The 20,997-nt window shown below is 41.7% G+C and overlaps 1 protein-coding gene across 4 annotated transcripts in view; it reads right to left on the reverse strand.

Moving 5' to 3' along the window:
* The window catches only part of UBA6 (ubiquitin like modifier activating enzyme 6), a 610,892-nt gene that overhangs the window by 476,803 nt on the left and 113,092 nt on the right, over window positions 1-20,997 (reverse strand). For all 4 annotated transcript variants that reach the window (XM_069235825.1, XM_069235816.1, XM_069235844.1 and 1 more), the window contains one exon: window positions 12,029-12,140. In XM_069235825.1, coding sequence (XP_069091926.1) covers window positions 12,029-12,140 — 112 coding nt within the window. The remainder of the gene's footprint in view (window positions 1-12,028; window positions 12,141-20,997) is intronic.

The raw sequence follows: 20,997 nt of genomic DNA on the forward strand, positions 1-20,997 counted from the left end.
AGAAGTGGAAAGGCGGCAAAGATGGCAAAACCAGGCAACAATCCAAACAGCACAGAAAGCACAGCAAACTGAACGCAGAAGGGTAATCCAGCTCATGGAGTGACAATTAGAAGCAGAGACAACAGCGTTAGAGAGAATGGTACAGGACAAGGAAGCTACTGCCAGCACACAACTGCAACCAACAATAACTAAAATAGCTTCAATTTGGAGAGTTACGAAAGCGAGAGCAACAATATGGAGATTGTCACCCCTTAGGCTGCTGATGACCTATATCCAACTGCCAGACATGCACACTGCGGGTAACTGACCTAGTTGTAATGCATCAGTCTGTACCCATTTGTATCCTTACGTATTGGGCTGGTGGGGGGGCAGACTGAACACTATTCAAGCTGTAACAATAAATGTGAGGGGGATGAGACTATGGGATTAGCCATAAATCCTTACACCTCCTGCCAGGCGACAAGTCTCTGAGATGTTAGCAATCAGGGACATTATGTAAGAACCACAAACATTCCAATATCTGGGGGTTGGGATATATAAAACAGTGCAGTATTTGGTAGCGGCCAATCTAGAGGTCATGGTTTTAACGTTCAAAGGTAACACAGACGTTTGGAAAATCCTGCAGCTATCGGTTAAGGGAAGAATTTCAATCATTAGAATGTTGACACTTCCAAGATTAGTCTATTATTTTAGTAATCTTCCCATTTGGATACTGAGGGTCTTGGTTGGGTCAGAGACCTAGGAACAATACCAGTAGATTTTGTCTGAGCCTCGGGCCGTCACGGAGTAGCTTTAAATATACTGAAAAGACCGATTCTAGAGGAGGGTCTTGGATTTCCTGAGCTCAAGCAGTACTATTTAGCAGCCCAGATCAACGGTTAGACGGTTGGAGGGTAAGCTCACCCAGGAGTTTGGAGTGTCAGCCAAGAATGAACTACTCGCAAGAATTCTAGGTCAGACTGGAAGATATGCCTCTACAAATGTTCTGACAGCCACTGTTTTGCAATGTCCGGCACGCCGTGTAAGCAAGTCTGTGTCCAGCCCACTGTATGGCCCTACCATACCTCCGCTGGGATTTCCAAAACATAGAACATGGTTTAGACCACAAGAATGGGTTCAGTGGCTGCACGTTTGTCTAACGACTACTGGAGACATAGTCCTTGCTATCTCTCCAAGAGTTTCTGAGTGAATATGGCCTCAAGCATTAACAATTCCTGGCTTATGCATCATTAGTACACAAAACCGAATACACATGGACAACTAATATTAGTGAATCACTAATGAGAGTTTTGGAACACACACAAAAGATATCCAGTAGCATGAGACTTAAATATATCCATTTTAATTACTTACACATGACTTAATTGTTCCTGGACAAGTCAATCGGATGATGGGTATCAGGCCTGCAAAAAACTACTCGCCCACTCATCATGGCAAGTCAGATTTTATCAGGTCAAGGTATTTTTACCCCCTACTTCTCAGTTCTGGAGAATGAACATACGCTGGAAGGAACAGCTGTTCTGTTCATTCAGAAAGTGAATGAGCAATAATGATGCCTTTAAATCTTGTTTATATTTTAACACATTTGCTGTCTGTTCAAGGACTGAGGTCTAACGTTACTAATTGTTTTATATTATCCTAGAAAATGATGTTTACTTTTCTTTCTCTTATTACTCATAGAGGTTTTTGTCAAGTGAGCTGTTTGACAATCAGTATGAAACAAAAGGCTGTAAGATGTTAAGTTTTTTTCTAACACAACATTTAAACAGCTTGTAATTGAATAGTACAAGTATTTTAAAATATATCAGGAATTACAAAATAATTTTTTTTTGTAATTCATAAGTGTCATGAAAACAAAGATTTAAATAGTAACAAGGAAATCAGAACACTTTACTTGGAGATTTACAAATGAAAAATACTTGCAGAAACGTGATTTCTAAACATTGTACACTATATAGTTTTATCAGTAAAACATGTCAGTGGTACATGTTGTTGCTATTTCAATGGAAAATCTGCTGATTGCAAATAAGTGTGGCACTACTTTATGCTTCTGGTATGTATTTACTAAAAGTGATATATTTTAAACATGATTTGAGAAACATTCATGCCCCCGTCCTGATGACAATGCAGTATATGAACTAAGAGGCACGTCAGCGGTCATGTGTAGCGTATATGTGGCTGGATTTGTATTATATAGGAAACTAATGTTTAGTCTGTTACATCCAACAAAAGTGTTTTTGTACAGCAGAATTGCAGAACTCGCATATTTGAAGATGCTCTCATGCGTGATAAAGAAAAACATGGCGGCTCAGTGAAGTAAAATATTTGCCCAGGACCACATAATTTGAAACCAGTTTATGGGCCAAGAGCATTATAAATAGGTCGAGTAGATTAGTTAAGTCACTAGACCTGCAGATCTAGCAACATTTTTATGATTCTTCGAGCCTGGGTTTAGAGGATATGGGCTGCCCCACATCCAACGTCTGTAACGACATTTTCTATTGCATGGTTTGGACCTGTAAAAAGGACCAGGTGTACTCGAGATATCTTGTGGAAAAGCTTGTCTTTGCTTGGTAAGGAAAGAATGTTCACATCAGAGACCTGCCTTTTGGGTTTGTTTCTTCAAATCAGGACTAACAAGACTGGCAACAGGTACATAGCCTGTCATTAATTCTAGCTTGGTGACACACAGTGATGCGCTGAAAAGCTAAAGTGCACCCTCCCCACTGATATACTGTGGTGTGAACTTGTCAAATGAGTCAAATTAGAAAGTCTCACTTTGAACACAGAGGAAAGAAGAGGTTTTGTGGGAGGCTACTAGCTAAGATGAGGGACGAAGTATCAGTCAACTTTGATAATCCTGATCTGCGCTAGTAGACTAGTTAAGAAAGTTAAAGGGAACATGTTGTTGACTGATTTCACCTCCATCTTACAGTCCCCTACTTACAAATCCTTCATAACTTCGGGTTCGCAGCAGAGCATCAAAAGTACAATAGAATCACATTCATTTAGGGTTTTAGTTAGATAGTTGTCTAATATGGTTAATATCTGTTTAATCTGCGATTATCAACACACACAAACTATTTATCTTCTGTCCTTTGAATGAACGTGCACACCTGATGAACCTCCTGGTAACGGGGGGAAAGACAAGGAAATTACTTTGTATTGATCGGTATTTTATATTTACACTACAGTTGACAAATAGGTAAGTGAATATCCGACAGTATTTTATGTCCATTGTGAGGAAAATAAGCAGTTTTAAAAGCAAATAAGAACATTGTATTGTTAAGGATTCAAGAGTGACAACTGCCTTAACAGCATGAGTCGTTAGTCTGCACTAATTACTGAATTCGATTTTCCGGTCTTTGCATTTTACAACTGTATTCCTTAAAAGTACCACAAGCAAAAACGAGGATCTGATAAACTAAAATGCATCTTCAAGATACCCTACTTGTTCTTCTGAGAAATCCATTCTTGTTACAAGAACAGACACATATTAGTCCCTTCCTTTCCCCTCCCATTTTCCTGTCGATGCTGTAACTGCGAGCTGTTTAAAGCTTTGCTTTGTAAATAGGTTTCACTTTCTTTAACTTTTACTTTTTAATTTGTTTGCTGATAGCATTTCAATATAAATGCCGGAACTCCGGTTTTATGGAATGGTGCACACAACCCCCAGTAAGGTAAATAACAGGAATGAGAGGCGGTGGAATTGTTACAGCAAGGGACAATAAACTATCATCTTGAGTTTCAATGAATTATGCAAGAAACAATCAAGAGTACTGCAATGACAAATATCAGAGCATTGTCTGATTACCTGGCCCCAAATACAAATATGGATTACTCAAACCAATATAGAAACATTATGTCCGAAAGGGAAGCGTTGTGAAGAACAGGTTTTTAAACTGTTGGATGGGCAGCCTTGAAGAGGGCAGGGGGCGGGGCAGCGTCATTCTATGGACAAAAGGAGCATTTACTATTTTACGTTTTATATGTACACTTTCTTGGCACTGCTGAGGAAACAAAATAGGTGATATTAAAAGAGCAGCTACAATTACAAGCAAGAACTAACGATAGTCGCATAGAGAGTAGAGGAAATATAAAAAATATATGTCTTGAATTTTTCGCAGAAAGTATGGAGCTTGCCACACAATCATGAGATCCATTTTGTGGTGTAAAGGCAAAATATGGTGGGCATGAAAACTGGGGAAATGGGTGAATAATATGATGAATTACCAGTACCTTAAACATTCTCCCTTTACCGGCAGGCATTACCTTTACCGGCAATGACCTGCATATGTGAATCATGTGGTCTCAGTGCCAAAAAAACATAAAAAGCTGGCCTGTTGCATTCTTCACTACATAGTGCAGGAACATAGAGTTCCCGTAGCGATTTATCAGGCAGGCCAAGGTATATATGATTAACAGTCTAGACGATTTTGTATAAGGGCCATAATTATGGAGCATTAAGGACAGGCCCCACACCCAACCCCCTGCTTGCGTGCACAGCTGGCTATGTGTTACATAATAAAGGGTGTCATTTTAAGTAAGGCAAACGTACTGGATTTGTCAAAAAGTCACTAATATCTATAATCAAATGTATATTTCATAAATTCATATATTGTAATGTTTAATAAAAGTGAATGTCATACAATATTTTGAATAAAGTCTTTTAAAAAACAACATTTCATTCTTTTACCACTTTTCAAGGCACAAAGTACAACCACAGAACCAACCACCAGATGTCTCCACTTTCCATCTGAAGAACATACAGCTCCAGCACAGACTACTTTAAAAAATATGATAAGCTCTCCCTGGGTCATTAATGTAATGACCCCGGTGACTTACCACTTTTTTAATGCTGTTTGGAGGCTGCTGCACTCTCTACAGCCCCTCACCACATAAACAAATATTTGGTGGTGTCTCTGCCTCTTCTAGGGGAACCTTCAACAAGACAATATGTAATATCCCAAAGCCCTAGAGTATTATGGGGCATTTTCTGTTAGGAACAGTGATTAACATATGAGTGGCTCTGGCTGCTCATCCACTATTCACTTTTTCCTTTTTTTTAAAAAAATCTATATTAGTGTCCCTGTCCCACCCAGGACACCAACTGATACAATTTTCCTTGGGGGTCCTTTCCCCTTTTGTTCAGCCTTATTGCATTAGGAAAGATATTTGTATCCTGAGATATCTCTGAGTCTCTTTCGTGGTTTACCTAAGTCGAACTTGTGGAGGCTTAATAAAAAAATGGCTCAACTTTTATGTCCTGGAACTCCCCCAGCCCTTCCAGGCTCTCGTCTATGCAGATGAAACAAGAGTGCAGACAAGCAAGATGCCTTTCTTCAGACCTTAAGATACCAGTCAATACAGGAAACACACTGTGTCTGCAAAAATGGTGGCTGGCTGTTTTTGTTTAATGTGATTTATAAAAGGCATACATTTTAGCTTTGTAGTTCAGAGCATAGCAACCAAGCACACTATTTTGTATTATTTGCTGACTGCTATTAAATATCATATTTTTTTTTGTGTCAGACTCTAATATGGACAGCTGTTGTAACCATAATCGGATGCACCGATTCTTTCGTTCAGAAGGGGGAGTTTGTAGCATGGTTTCAGGAACTGGGGATTCTTGACGATTCCATTGCTGTTGAGAGGAAAAGGAACATCATTTCCCTTGAGAAGGATTAGGTAAAGACATCTTCCTCAAGGAGGTAGTTGGGAATTGTGATGTGTGAGGAGAAGGCTCTCTGTGCCTGGGTTCACAGCGGAAGAATGCTAAAGTACATTTTCAGCTTTCCGGTAACTGTCTATGCTTCTATACTTTGGTGAAGTATGCCCATGCAGTGGCTCACACACAGATAATGATGACACATTATTGAGATCTGTCCCGGTCCTTTGGACCCTCACTGACAGTCCTGTGTAATCTAAAGGAACATCTGTAGTATTCATGGCGTAGTTTTTAGAAAGCTGGGTAACTGTCACTAGAGGTAAGTGGATTGTGCTCAATGCATTAACTTGGTTGTATGGTGAAAACAAGGGGGCCAGCACACAAATAATATTATCTCTAGGTTAGTGGTATTGCAGACGAATAAGCTAGGTCAATATCATGGAAGTGAAGAAAATTCATAACACCAAGAGGCAGGGGAACTGGGCATGCCGAGTGATCAAAGAGGTCAGACAGCAGTGTTCTGAATATTTCACGCAGCATTTTGAAACACTCACAGCATCTAACAATTAGTACTTGATTCCTTGTCTGTTGACCAAATAAATGTCAGGAACTGAGGCTGTCAATCAGGGTCAAGGGTGGGTCAGAGCTACATTCAGCAGCTTGAGCTGCTTCCTTTACCTAGAGAGCCCCTTTGGACTCCTCCACTGGCCTTATCTTTGACCTGTCTCTGCCCTCTCGTGGTTCAAAGACAAAGCCAATGATTGTGTCCTTAGCCAGCTACACAACAGGTATAAGGGTGTGAGGTAGGGTGGGGAATTAGAGACTAGGGGCCAGATGTACGTAGATTCTGAATTGCGACCCGCAATTTGCGAGTCGCAATTCAGAATGTAGGATGGTGTCTGACACCATCTGCGACTCGCAAGGGGGTCGCAAAGGCCCACCTCATTAATATTAATGAGGTGGGTTGCAATTTGCGACCCCCTTGAGACTCCCGGCACTCACAGGGATGGTGGCCTGCTGGAGACAGCAGACCATCATGTCTGTGACTGCTTTTAAATAAAGCAGTTTATTTTTTTGTAATACAGCCAGTTTTCCTTAAAGGAAAACGAAATGCATTACAAAACTAAAAAATGAAACGTTTCCGGCTCTGGAAAAATGTTTTTCATGCCATTCACAAAGGGGAAGGGGACCCCTGGGGACCCCTTCCCTTTTGGAAATGGGTGCTAACTGCGATTGCTTTGCGACCGCGTTCACGGTCACAAAGCAATCTGGCATTGCACTGCGACTCGCAATTAGGAAGGGGACTCTCCTTCCTAATTGCGACTCGCAAACCCGTTTTGCGATTCGGTAACCAGGTTACCGAATCGCAAAAGGGGTTTTGTGCACTGCCAATGGCAGTTTGCACGTCGCAAACAGCGAAATTCGCTGTTTGCGACGTGCAAACTGTGTCCTACATCTGGCCCTAGGAGTGGTGGAGATAGCTTTTAGTTGTTATGTGCTTCTTTCCTGGCTTGGATGAAATACTTAGAGTATTATGGTGGAGAAGAGTCAGGCTGGCTGGGCAATTGGTATTCTGTGAGGGGATTTGGAAAACATGTCCATTTCAGGATTGCTTGCATCAATGCTTGGGAAGAAAACCAAAACAAATGTAGTGGGATGCGATGCTAAATACTCTGTGTTCAGCATCACAAGCAAGGCTAGGGGCTCTAGCTTAATGAATGGGAATGATTCAGCCATGTGAAGTTATGGAATAACTAATGTAGATAACAAAGCACACAGAACAAAGAAATGCCACTCCCTACAGGGACAAAGGAATCTTGAACCATGGAATTTCCAATTTTTCATACTTATTTAAGCAACCTTTTCATGCCACATTAATATAATAATAGGGATTAAGCAAATCCACAGAGACCAAACATAATTAGTTTGAACAATGTGTTTACTGAACATTCAAAACTGTTAATATTTGATTTCAAAGACATTTTGTTTTTTTTGTATAATTCAAAAATAAGAATATACACACACAAAAAAAAAAAACTTAATTTCAAGAGCAACCAATGAAAAACAAGAGCTAAAAGGGAAAAAGCAAGTCATATATGTTGGTGTACATAATAGACGTGAGAAAATACGTCAGATAGGACTGTGAATGAGAAGCATCAACACATTGTAAGTGGTGAGGTGATACCATGGTACAGTGTTAAGACACTGACAATAAAATATACTTTCAGAAAGTATAGTTCAGCATGAAATCACTACACATTTCCATGAGCAGGGATTTGAAAGCAGTAGCTGAAGATAAAGGCTAATTTTTCCTGGCAAAAGTCAGCTCGTTCAGTATTTGCATGCACTTACAGAAGTGGTTCTAATTGCTTCAATAAGATTTGGCATAAATCTTGGCATCCACACTGATTAGGGAAATGGGTCGGTAATTTTTTCGCTAAGGTTATGTATTTGCCTTCTTTGGGAATAACCACTATGGTGGCTTCATTTGTTGTTCCGGTGAGAGCCAGTTTTTGCAAAGTGTTGGAATAGGCCCACCATTGTATGGGATTGCTGAGGGCACAAATGTAATGTTTTTTTTAAATGTGCGGTAAAGCTGTGCAGGCGTGGGGCTTTATGTGACTTAAGAGATGTTATTGCTAGCTGTATTTCTTTTGCACTGCTGGCACAGTTGTGTTTTTGTTTCTATTCTCGGGATAGTTGTGGTAGGTTCAGTTTAGCAGGATAGGACTTACAGGCAACGGAAAAGATAGTCATCCTGGTATAGTGGCTCATAAAATTCTTTGAAGACATCTAGAATCAATTGAGGGCTCGTTTGTATGTTGTTCAATTTATCCTTGATGGACTTCATATTTTGTTTTAATTTTGCTTATTTTTCAAATAGGAAGCAAGCATTTTCCCTGTTTTGTTTACTTCACACAGTTCAGACTTTTTAATTTATTGATCCAGACCCCCTGCTTTCTAACTTAGTAGGTTATTGTATTCATATTTTTTGTTTAAGAGTGTGAGGGTAGTGGGGTTGTGGTTCAAGATGTGGAGTGTTTCAAGTCTTTTCATTTCTATTTCTAAGGCACATATCTTCTTGTTGGTTTCTTTGTTTAGTTTTGACTGAAAGTCTATTAGGGTGTCCCTGATAGTTGCTTTTAAAGCTTCACAAAAGCTGGGTACTGAAATATCAGGTGGTTTATTTTCACTAATGCAGTTAAGAATAGTTGTTTCTACACGTCATCTGGAAATGTCATCTTTTATCAATTCATCAGTAAAGCACCATATTTTGTCATTGGGTTTAATCTGAGTCCCATCGATTGTCAGGGATATACACGAGTAGTCAGATATTAAACAGGAAGAATGTCTGTTTGATCAATGAGGTGGGTAAAGGCGCATGCTATAAGAAGATAGTCAATTCCTGAGTATGAGAATGTGGAAATAAGAAAAAAAGGTATAATCTTTAATGGCAGGGTGTTGTAATCGTGAGACTTTGAAGAGTGCAAGGAGAACTTTAATTATCTGTCCCGGGTTAGGTCAAGTTTGAGACTGAAATTTCCACCAACTATCGTCAGTTCATCTTCAGGTATGTTTTTTTAAGGTGTCACTCACTGAATCCCAAAAATCAGGGACATCAGTGTTTGGGCCATAAAGGTGAATGAGGTGAATATATTTTCCATTCTGACAGAGTTTTGTGGTTGCTAGCCTGCCCTCGTCGTCAGTGGAGTAGAATATTAATTTAAGGTTGGATTTTTTTGAGATTATCATTATGACCCCGTTTTCTTTTTAATCATAGCAGGGAAACAGATCACCACACTTGTCCATTTTTTGTTAAGGGAAGCAGCTTCTTTATGGTCAGTTTTAGTTTCTTTTAGAAGTATGAGGTCAGCCTTAAGTTGCAACAAATAGATCTCACTTGTTTTTTTTTAACGCTTTATGGGTGGTTGAGCCCCTTAATGTTCAGTGAAACTATTTTGAAGCTATTAGTGGTGAGTGGATTAGCCATCTTGCGGGGATGGATGGTTGATTGGTGCTACGAGAACACAGTATGTCGCTAATAGGGAATGGTATATTGCGGGGAGTCTGAGTTTTACAAGGAGCAGGTGTATACTTAAACAGTACATGAGTGGGACGTCCTGGTAGGTAACTGGGCATAAAATAAGCTATCAGTCAGTGTTTGCATCAGTGTTTGCACAATCCTTATCATAGCGAGGAGTGATTCAAAACCAAACACTGTAAACAAACAGAAAGTTCTAAACAAACATAAACCCATCCAAAAGACCTCTGGCCCCTGTCACTTCGAACCCCCCCACTTATCCCACCCAAGAGAGGCAAATTGGAGGAGATGACAGAGAGACGTCAACCTACGGCAACAAGGCTGATGAGTAAGTAATAATCTATAAATTGAACAAAGTATAAACCTTAAGTCACAAATGATCTGTATATGAACAGCGCTCTTAGAACATGAACACAGGTGTACGGCACTGTGGGTAAACTAAGGGGGGAGTGGGCATTTACAGCAATATATCTACTATCCACCATAGGAAGAGAATCAGCAAACCTCTACTAAATTGTACATGCTTGATGTAAGGTGTAACGGTCAACAGTAGCATGCAATTGAGAACTTAGTAGAATAGGTGCAAGGTACGGAGCTTAGTGGGCTGGTCAAGAGCGTATCCTGGTTACAACTGAGTTTACAGACCTACATTTTTCTAAGCATGCATTTAGGGAGTTACAACAGGGCACATTATCAAGAAGGGTTTTTCTAAGTTAGTAATTGCCACTAGTTTTGCCCAATTGATTCACTGCAAAAACAAATATAGAATAGGGAAGAGAGATTGGTATCTTATTTGCAGAAGAAGAGGAAGCAAGGAATAAGTTGTGTAGCCCCAACAAACATCCAACTTCAATTTGTATATTAGATCAGACAGGGAGTTAGTGTTTTCTACAGTTGGAAAATTGGGTTTCCATTTCATGATCTTTTCGCTCATCCAGGAATGTTGTAAGGGCTCTAGCATCGACGAAGATAGGGCTTCTGCCATCCACAAGAACTCTGAATTTTTTAATGAGAAATCTAGATTACGTTTTCTGAGTCGGGGTCGCAGAGCCAGTATACCTTTCCGTGTGTCAACTGCTGATTTTGAGTAGTATTGTGAAATACATATTTTTAGGAAGATCCAGAGGATATGGTTATGCTTCAGTTCCTTCCGGGATGCCTAATACTCATAGGTTTCCTCTGCGGTTTCTGTTGTCTAATTCTGCAACTTCCTTATGAAGAGTTTTTGTAGATGATTGGAGCGTTTTCAGTTTTCTATGTTTCGGCTGATAAATCTTCCACAACGCTTACTGCTGAGCATCAGAATGTTTGTCAGTGATGCTGCTTATGTTTGCCCTAATGGCACTCAGTTCAATCCTCATTACGTCTGTGCTGCATTTTGTTAATTTAGCGAGACTGTGGACTTCATTTAATTTTTTTAGAATAATTTCTAAAGTGGCATTATCATCTGCTTTACCTTAGATCGGCAAGTCCAGGGATGGAGGCTCGGCTTTGGAAAGTTTAAGGGATGTTTTGAGTTCTTTTTCTGCCATGGTTAAAGCACCAACAGATTCACGAGTCTTGGAATGCGTTGGAGAATGTTCAAGCAAGAAAAGTGAGAAACAAATAATGGAGTCAGGGGGCCAGGACTGTGTACAAAGGGTAGCAGGTAGGGTTGCTTGGTAGTTTATAGTCTCTTTGAAGTGACTCAGATGGCATCAAGATTATAGCATCACTGTCCCCTCTATTAGTGGTAAGACGCCTTCTGGGTGTCCGGTGCATCAGAGTGGTCTACGAGGGACCCTGGGATTAAACATAGTGTTGGGAGCGCGAGTACGAACTTCCATAGACCTAGGATTATACAGTTGTTAATTTCCATGAAATATTTGTTTCAATGTAATCACATCTTATGTTTGCCTGTATGATGCCAATGATTCGCTTGCACCCATCTTCTAGAAAAAATACCCCATTACAACGTTTGTCAAAACATGAGTAATACTACTGGCGATGTTAAGAAAGTGCGTACTAGAAAGAAAAAAAACATATGAGACAACATTGTGGGCAAAATGTAAAAATCCTTTTTCTACAATATAGCAAGTCAGGAAAAGAATATATCTTGTGCTCTCTGGTGTGTGTGTGTGTGTGTTCAAGGCTATTCTTTCTTTGTTGTGAAAGTACATCTGAGCAATCAATCACACACACATTCCACAGCTTTATTAAGTGACAGAAACTTTATCAAAACCATTGCAACAGAAATGATTAAACTCTATCTGAAATTCTGCATATATATACAGAAATCCATGCCTTCTTCCACATAATAAAATATTAATATTCCCTACCTGGTACTGCTTGAGGAAGGAAAGATCTGTATTCTCATCCAGAGGAGAGGTAGATGAAGTGACACTGACATATGGATTGAGTTCTGCTATATGGTGAAGAGATGCCTCAGCTCTAAAACAGAAAAAAATTGGTGAACTTCATAATTTGTTTGTGGATCAAATACTTTATATTACACAGAACCTTCCAACAGGGCAGTTAAACCTAGGCTTGGGTTTTCTACCTTCAACTAGCAAAATGAAATAGAACTCTTGAAAGAAATATAAATCATTGAATGGCGAGAAAGGAAAACATTTATAAATTCTTGACATGCACAATCATCCCCATTCACTTTTTCAGAGACTAAAGGTCTTGATGTATACATCTCTTGATTTTTATCTACTCTTTTCTTTATTCTCTGTCTCCCTTTTCCCTTCTTCTTAGTTCTCTCTCTTCCTCTGCCTTTCTTAACTCCCCACCATTTTGTCTTCTCTCAATTTGGCTATCTTAACCTTCAAAGGAAATGAACCGAAGAAGAAGCAAGAGAACAATGAGAATCCTATTAGAAAAAACAACAAATGGTGAAAAGTAGAATAATTTACTAAACATATTGTGAGAAAAGTCATGTTTAACTCAAATGTTTTAATTTCAGACGGTCAGCAAAGGATTTTAAATGAACTTCCAGTGTTTTTTTCAAAAAGAGCTACCTGCCATCACAGTGTCTGTGTGCGGACCACATTGTGTTTATAATCAGTTGACGGAGTCCTTGCATCACACTATTTATGAAAAGAAAGCATTAATAGAGCTTGTGAGACAGATAGTCTTCAAATCAAGCATTAGTTTATTCCAGTTAATATATTCCTCTGTCTCCAGAAAGATCATTTCAAAGCCGCACAGGCCCTATAACACGTAATACATCTGATTTTGAATAGCCTGGAGGCTGATCAGTGCTCTGCCCCTCAACAGTCAGGACCTGAAAGAACAATAACTAAAAGTGGTTTCTTTTGATGGATATATTTAGAAATGTTTCTTAGTGTTAGCTAACAGAAAACAGTGCACAATTTACAAAGCAGTTAAATGGAGCATCCAATAAATTAATTTACATTGCTGATTTAAGGATATCATTCTGAAGGGTGGGCAATGATAAACAACAAGGGTGTTTAAGTTATTAATTGCTAAACAATTCTGCCGAAACCTTACCTTCTCACATAATGTAGGGAGAAAACAATTAGTACATCATCTGATTTAATTCTATAAATAAGAAGGGAAGTAAAGCTCAGAAGCATAAAAACATTAAAAAAATAATGGTGAAAATGTAAATCGCTGCACAAAAGTGCTGCTTAAAGAAGAACAGCCCAATAACAGTTGGGAAGACAGATCAGTTCAATCAAAAAGTCCCCGAAAAAATTTAATTCTTACAGGGTCAGGGTGTGCATGGTAGATCTAGGTGAGTCAAACTTCACTCAAGGTAGCCACGCTTACTGGATAGAGTCGACCAGGATCAAATCACACCATCTTAAAAGCCAGCTGGCTAGATCAGATGCGGTGCCCCATACTTATTATCAATTGTTAGGACTTTAATCTGTCTGGTGTTCTAAAGGACAAAAACCACCAATCACAGGACTGCACCAAATTAAGAAATGCAGTGTGAAATGTCAACCATTGAGCCCATCAAAATGGTCTCCTTGCCCCAGGTTATGTTTCATGAAGACATCATAGTTTGTTAGCGCAAAAGATTCCCTTTATAGTTCATGAAGACTTTGTTTACCCTTTGTTATCTTTTATTGGATAGCTTTCAATTTTTGTTAGCAAAAACCTTCATGTATTTTGGGCCTCTCAGGTCCTTTATGGGTAAGTAACAAACTATTTATAATCATACAATTATTTCTGAAACTAAGAAATACAAGTCAACAATCATTGCTGGCATCCAAGTACAAAGTCATTGTTTACTTTCACAAAGGGTGCACACTTGCACTATTTATAGTATTTCTTTATAATAAGCTTTAATTTTTGTGTGAACATATTCTTTGATTCTACAAATGTGATGGGTCTCTGAAAATTTCAGGAAGGTGTCTAGTCTTAATCCCTTGTCTGTTTTATGAAGATCTTCTGCTGATTGCATATGTAAACTATGCATTTTTCCAATGTATATGGCAAAAATGAAAACTGATATGGAAAGAGCAGGTTATCTATCTTCGGTAATGCTTTATTGAACTGCAGATTACTCATCTAAGAACATCCACCTGGCGCCAGACAGACTGGATCTGGAGAATATTGGTGCAGTGCTACCATTGCACATTGACAGATCTCCATTGGCTCCATACCATCCTGAAAGTGACAAAGTGGAGCAACATGGAACAAATCCCTGTACACTGTTGTCTCTTTCTATTTCCGTGTCCTCTGACTCACTGCTTGAACAACTGCTGGTAACACTGTGTTGATCACCAACTGGTGACCTTTTCTAGTTGTTAAAAGAGGCCATTCAACAGAATGGTAAGGTGTGAGGGAAGTGAGGAATCTGAGTGTAGGTTCTTGGATAAAGTATCCACCAAAAAGAGTTACCTAATATAAGTAACGTGTTCTGAGGGATACTTCCAAATGTGCATTCCTCACCTTAGCATTGATACAAAGGCAGTCCCTCTCCAAAGTGGAGGGACTGTGGACTGGGTTCAGACTAACAAGTCTTGTAGAACCGAGTAGGCAAAGCAACTTTCCAAAAGGTTTTCGCTGTCAAGGAAGTAGATCTGCATGAATTTATGCAACAACATCCATGTTGCAGCCTGGCAGATATCAAGAACTGGCACCCCTCGCACGAACACAGTGGTAACTGCCTTCGTTCTGGTGGATGGGCTCTAAAATCCTAGGGGGATTGCGTCTTGGTTGTTACAAAGCAGTTCCTGATGCAGAGGACTATCCATCTCTATAGGGTACTCTTCTGCACAACTTTGCCTTTACCTGCTTCATAAAACTTCACAAATAGCTGATGGCCAACTCAATGGTCCTTGGAACTATCAATATAAAACTTAAAACCTTTTTGGGTCTAAGCAATGGAGCCTCTCACAAGTTAGCTTGTAAGAAATTGGTGTCCCTGGCACCACACCAGGTTACAAATTTGTCCAAGAATCCACTGCAGATGGATTTAGTGCAGGGGAGCTGGTGGCAAGGATGACATCCATCAATTCAAAGGGCAAATCAAATTTGGTTAATTTCCACTATTCAATCTCCACAGATGGAGGTGTACAATATGGATGTCCAGGTAAAGGATTCTAACTTACTGCTGTAGCAGGTACACTCTCTTTGCCTAATCTGGGTCAACTCAGTGACTTGTGCTCTTTATCTCCTTCAGAACTTGGGGAAGGAAAAGTACTGGTGAAGAGGCTTACAGGAGTCCCTTACTCCATTCCAGCCAAAATGTGTCTCCTAAAGAGTGTTCTGAGACTCCAACACACAAAACTACTGACAGCACATTATCGACCGTGGCAAAAAGATCTTGCGGGGGCTCTCCCCAGTGGTTGAATACACCCTGCCCAACTTGGAATGTAGACATGACTCGTAATTTGCCAGACAATCTCTGCTCAGTTTATCTGCTCTGGCATTCAGGGGACTTGCAAAGTGGTTGTTGACTAGGAAAATGTTCTGTAGCTACAGCCACCTTCAGAAACACAAACCCTATTGGCACAGAATTCAAGACCTTTTCCTTATAAGGTATCATCCCTCTTCCTGCACCACTTAAAAAACATCAAAAGAGCTTGCTTTTCCATTTCACATTTCTTTATCTTGTTCATACCATCACTTCAGTCTATTAACTCAATATCTGCCCACCGTTTTAATATTTTTTATTCTTATTTCTTTATAAATCATATCATACAAAATGAATATATACGTAGAGAGAGAGATGGCTAATTGTTTATTGCAGAATTTTTTACTGAACAAAAGGTCAGTGAAATGTGCTGTGAGCATTTATCAAGTCAGTTTGACTATAGTACAAAACTGCTGCACTCAAAAGGGTTTAAAAGCAAGACAATTGTTGATCATGATACTTATAAGTCTTGTTATGATTTGGTTTTCGTTTTTTTTGTATAGGTGAGGCAATATCTCTTCAACAAATGGTTTTTGGGGAGCCTAAAGCACTGGGGATGATGGAGTTGAAGAACAAGTTACTTACCTTCGATAACGCCTTATCTGGAAGAGACAATATCTAGTTGCAGATTCCTTACTTTTGAATTTCCCCAGGCGTCAAACTGGATCCAGAGATTTTTCGTAAGCAGTACCCCTGCGTGCCATTAGATGGCGTAGATCACCTCTGAGTCCATCATTGGCTTCATCTGCCCCAGATATGATGTTGCATTTCCTATATAGGTGCCACCCTGGCACGCTGTCAGTTTCTTTGCACAACTTTCCACACCAGATGCGCAGAGTCACGAAGAACACTGACTACTAGTGCGTCAAAACTAAGGCCCTGAAAGGGGAGTAACTGCTCCAACAAATCAATTTGTAGAGCGGGGAGTATAGGAGGATCAGTAAGAAATCTGCAACTGGATATCGTCTTTACCAGATAAGGTGTTGCCGAAGGTAAGAAACTTGCTCATCTGATAGAGAATTCTAGTTGCAGATTCCTTACCTTCGAATAGATACAAAAGCAATACCAGGTCTGTGACCCAAGATCATACTAGAAAGTCCTGCAGGACCTAATGGGCAATGTACCCGTTTCTGTGGACCTGACTGTCCAGGCTGTAGTGTTTGGTAAATGTGTGCAGCGATGCCAACATTGCCGCCTGGACTGGAACTCTGCGTGCTAATACAGTGATCACAGCTTTAGCTCGGGCAAAATAAGCGTGCAAACCCTCAGGGGGGTTTTGGACAGTGCACAGCAGTTCTTAATGCAGAATACGAACCATTTGGAGATGGTCCTCTTTTGCACTGCACGACCTTTGTTCGCATCCACATAACCGACAAAGAGTTGATCATCCACCCAAAATTCTTTTGTACAATCAAGGTAGAAAACCAACACTCTTTTAGGGTATAGGCGGTGGAGTCTCTCCTCTTTCTTAAAAGGATGTTGGGGATGCATGAAAAGTAGGCAAGATGACAGATTGGCCTACATGGAAGCCCGTAACCACTTTTGGCAAAAAGGAGGCCCTAGTATGAAGCATCACTTTATCGAGATAGATTGAAAGGTAGGGCGGCTTAGATGACAATGACTGCAGCTCACTCACCCAAAGGGCAAATGTAATGGACACAAGGAAGGCTGTTTTCAAAGTAAGAAGCCTCAGAGGACAATGTGGAAAGGCTCGAAAGGAGCGCACATCAGAGATGCCAAAACCAATTTCAGGACCCATTGGGGTATAATAAATGGGGATGTTGGAAAAAGATGTCTAAGACCCTTGAGACATCAAGAAGGCTGAACATACAACCTCAAAAAAGCAGAAATAGCTGAAAAGAAACCTTTAAGAGTGCCCCTAGCAGAGCCTTTCTAGGCAAGAGAAAGGATAAACCACAGGACCTCAGAGAGAGGGGCAGATAGGGGATCAACAGACTTGTCTGTGCACCATACAACAAATTTCTTCCAACAGACCTAGGGGGTTATTACAACTTTGGAGGTGTTAATCCATCCCAAAAGTGACGGATATACCACCAGCCGTATTACGAGTCCATTATATCCTATGGAACTCGTAATACGGCTGGTGGTATATCCGTCACTTTTGGGACGGATTAACACCTCCTCCAAAGTTGTAATAACCCCCCTATACTGTTTTGGTGGAGGGATGCCTGGCTGCAAAGATTATGTTACAGACTTCGGGGCAGAAGGTCAAACGATGTCAACTGTCGCAGCTCAATCTCCTCGCAAGAAAGCTGAGAATGGACAAGTTCGGGAGCAGAACCCTCCCCTGCTGTTGTAACAGGAGACCCCCCGAAGGGACAGTCTGATCGCAGGATCAATTGACATGCTCAGCAGCTCGGGGTACTACACTCTCCATGCCCAGTCCGGAGCCAAAAGGGTTACTTGGGCCTAGTCATTCTTGATCTTCTTGAAAGCTCTGGGCAGAAGTGGTATGGGTGGAAAGGTGTACAGGAAGCCTGAGCTCCACTTGAGATGAAAAGCGTCCCTGAGCTATTTGTGCCTTGGAAACTCCAACGCACAAAACTGCTTACTGTTTGTTCTCTGCAGAAGCAAACAGATCTAACCAAGGCTCTCCCCACTGCTAAAAGAGACCTTGCGCCACATCTGGATCGATATGCCATTTATGATCCGCTAAGCATTTTAGGCTGAGTTTGTCTGCTCTGGCGTTCAGAAAACCCGCAGGTATTAAACCACCATGGATATGCCATGACATTCCATCCCATCACCAGAGGCGCAGATCCTCCTTACAAAGGGTCCATGACCCCACCCTGCCCTGCTTGTTGCAGTATCCCATAGCAGAACCAGTGTCCACAAACACCTGCCCATCTTTCTCTTAATAGAGGGAAGACATGTTTTTAATGCTAGCCGAATCACACAGAGCTCCAAAAGATTAATAGGGAGTCCAGATTCTGCCAGAGACCAGATGTCTATGATCTCCACCTCTCCCATATGGCCACCCAATCCCAGGAGTGATGCATCTGTCAGATCTGGATGGAAAGGGCAGACTCTAAACCAAACGCAGTTTGTTAACCACCACTGCAGATCTTTCACAGTTCCCGCCGAGATCTGGGCCTTGTCGAAGAGATTCCCCTGATGATGCAACCATTGGAACTTCAGGTCCCACTCCAGAGCCTGCATATGCCAGCTGGCATGTGTCACCAGCAGGATTCAGAATGGTATGAGGCCCAGCAGCCTCAGAGTGATTCTCACTGAAATCTAGGATAAAGGCTGAAACATCAGTATCATAACCTGAATATCCTGGACTCGCCGATCGGGAGGATAGGCCCGACAACGCATTGCGTCCAGACCAGCTCAGACGAAACGGAGCATCTGAGAGAAAGTCAATATGGTTTGGGCACGTTTAGAGTGCACCCCAGTGAATGCGGATGGTCTGCCATAGTCTGGAGGTGGGAGATGACTGTGGCAAGCCTGCCTTCAACAGCCAGTCATCAAGATAGGGAAAGACTGGAAACCCTGATCTGCACAGATGAGCAGCAACCACTGCCATCACCTTGGTGAAGACCCGAGGGGCGCTGGTAAGGCCAATGTAGAGCAGAGTAAATTGAAAATGCTCATTGCCTACTGTGAACTGAAAGTAAGGTCTGTGGGCAGGCAAGCCGGGAATGAAAAAATAAGTGTCCTGCAAGCCCAACACTACCATGCAGTCTCCTGGGTCCAGGGCAGACAGAACCTGAGCCAAAGTGAGCATCTTGAACTTCTCCTTCTTGAGGAAGAGATTGAGGGACCGAAGGTCTAGGACAGAGCGGAAGTCCTTGTCTTTTTTTGGTACCAGGTAATAGCAACCGCGAAATACTTTTGACACGGGAACCCACTCTATGGCTTCCTTGGCCAAAAGAGCTGTAACTTCCTCATGGAGAAGGGATAAGTGATCTTCCATCATCCAATTGTATGATGGTGGCATGGATGGAGGTGTAGTCTTGAAGACTATCTTCAAAAGCCACGTATCTGATGTGATGGATTGCCAGCTGAGCAGTTGATGATTAATTCTGCCTCGAACTGGCCCCAGGTGGGGCAGAGTCAGACTAGGAAGGCTTACAGGCTGTTGCAGAGTGGGTGTAGGGGCCGGCAGACTGTCCACACAGCTGGCTCTCTGATCCACAAGGTCAGTGAATCCCATGCAGGGGCTAGGCAGCATGCATGGCACGGTGGCTGGCCAGGAATGGACATGGTTGGAGGCCCCATCTGTAGTCACAAAAGGAACGAAAGGCAGACTGAGGGGGTGAGGGGCTGCTGCGAAGCCCAAGGAATTTCCTGTAGGAATCATTGAAGCCCTTGAGCGCCGAGTCTGCTTTGTCTCCAAAGAGATGGGTGCCATCAAAGGGCATGTCCATCAAAGTAGCTTGGCATCCCCTAAAAAGCCAGACGTCCTTAACTAGGTGTGACACCTCAGTGCTACTGTTGATGAAACCTCTCTGCTTAGCGAGGCAGCCATGTCCAGTCCACAATGGATGGTGAACTTTGCTGCATCTCTCCCATCAGCAACAGTCTGAGACAGTACAGTCTGGACCACCTCAGGGACCTGCGGCAGCACTTGCCCACCCATATTCCACATTGTGTGGGAATAACAGTCCAAAAGTCGTGCAGTGTTCCCATACAGAAATGCAAAGCTGGTGGAAGAAAAAAAAATCTTCTTCCCAAGTGTGTCCAACCTCTTGCATTCCCTAGCTGGGGTGGGTCAAGGGAACGCGCCCTGGAAAGTAGAGGTTTGGATAACCAAGTCTCAGGGGTGGGGTGTTCTGTAGGAAAACTTGGGTCCCATGGAGCGGGGCAATGACGGAGGGCAATTGTCCTGTTAACAGGAGATCCTGTGCTGGGTTTAGACCAGGTACCCAAGTAGGACATCCATGACGGCTTCATTTAATGGGGGCATGGGTTCTGAGAAGGAAATGCCTGGGTGAAGCACCTCTGTCAGGAGGTTAGTCCTGACAGCCACGGAAGGCAGCTCAAGGTCCAGGACCTCATCTGCTCTTCTTAACACTATAGAATAGGAAGCTTCCTCCCACTTAGCCACAGTAGGGGGAGTAAGCATGCCAGTATCTGGAGAAGTACCCAGTCCGCTGGCTTCACCCAAGTCGGTATGCCAGTCCACAGGTGGTTCTTCCTGGAGCTTGTATTCTAAAGGGGTCCAGAGACCCCTCACGTTCATCGCCGTATCCTAGCCCATAAGAAAGGGGGTCAGGATCAGACATAAGAAGCAAGGCTCCTGCCAGCATCTGGATCAGTTTCATACAATGTATTTCTGGCTCCGTATCGGAGTTGGAGATTACAATGGGGGGGGGGGGATTACAATGTGGATGGCACCGGGAGCGTCAGGGAAGGTTGGAGTGGTACTGATGCAGAAACTCTCAT

The sequence above is a fragment of the Pleurodeles waltl genome, chromosome 1_2 (genome assembly GCF_031143425.1).
Source record: "Pleurodeles waltl isolate 20211129_DDA chromosome 1_2, aPleWal1.hap1.20221129, whole genome shotgun sequence".
NCBI lineage: Eukaryota > Metazoa > Chordata > Amphibia > Caudata > Salamandridae > Pleurodeles > Pleurodeles waltl.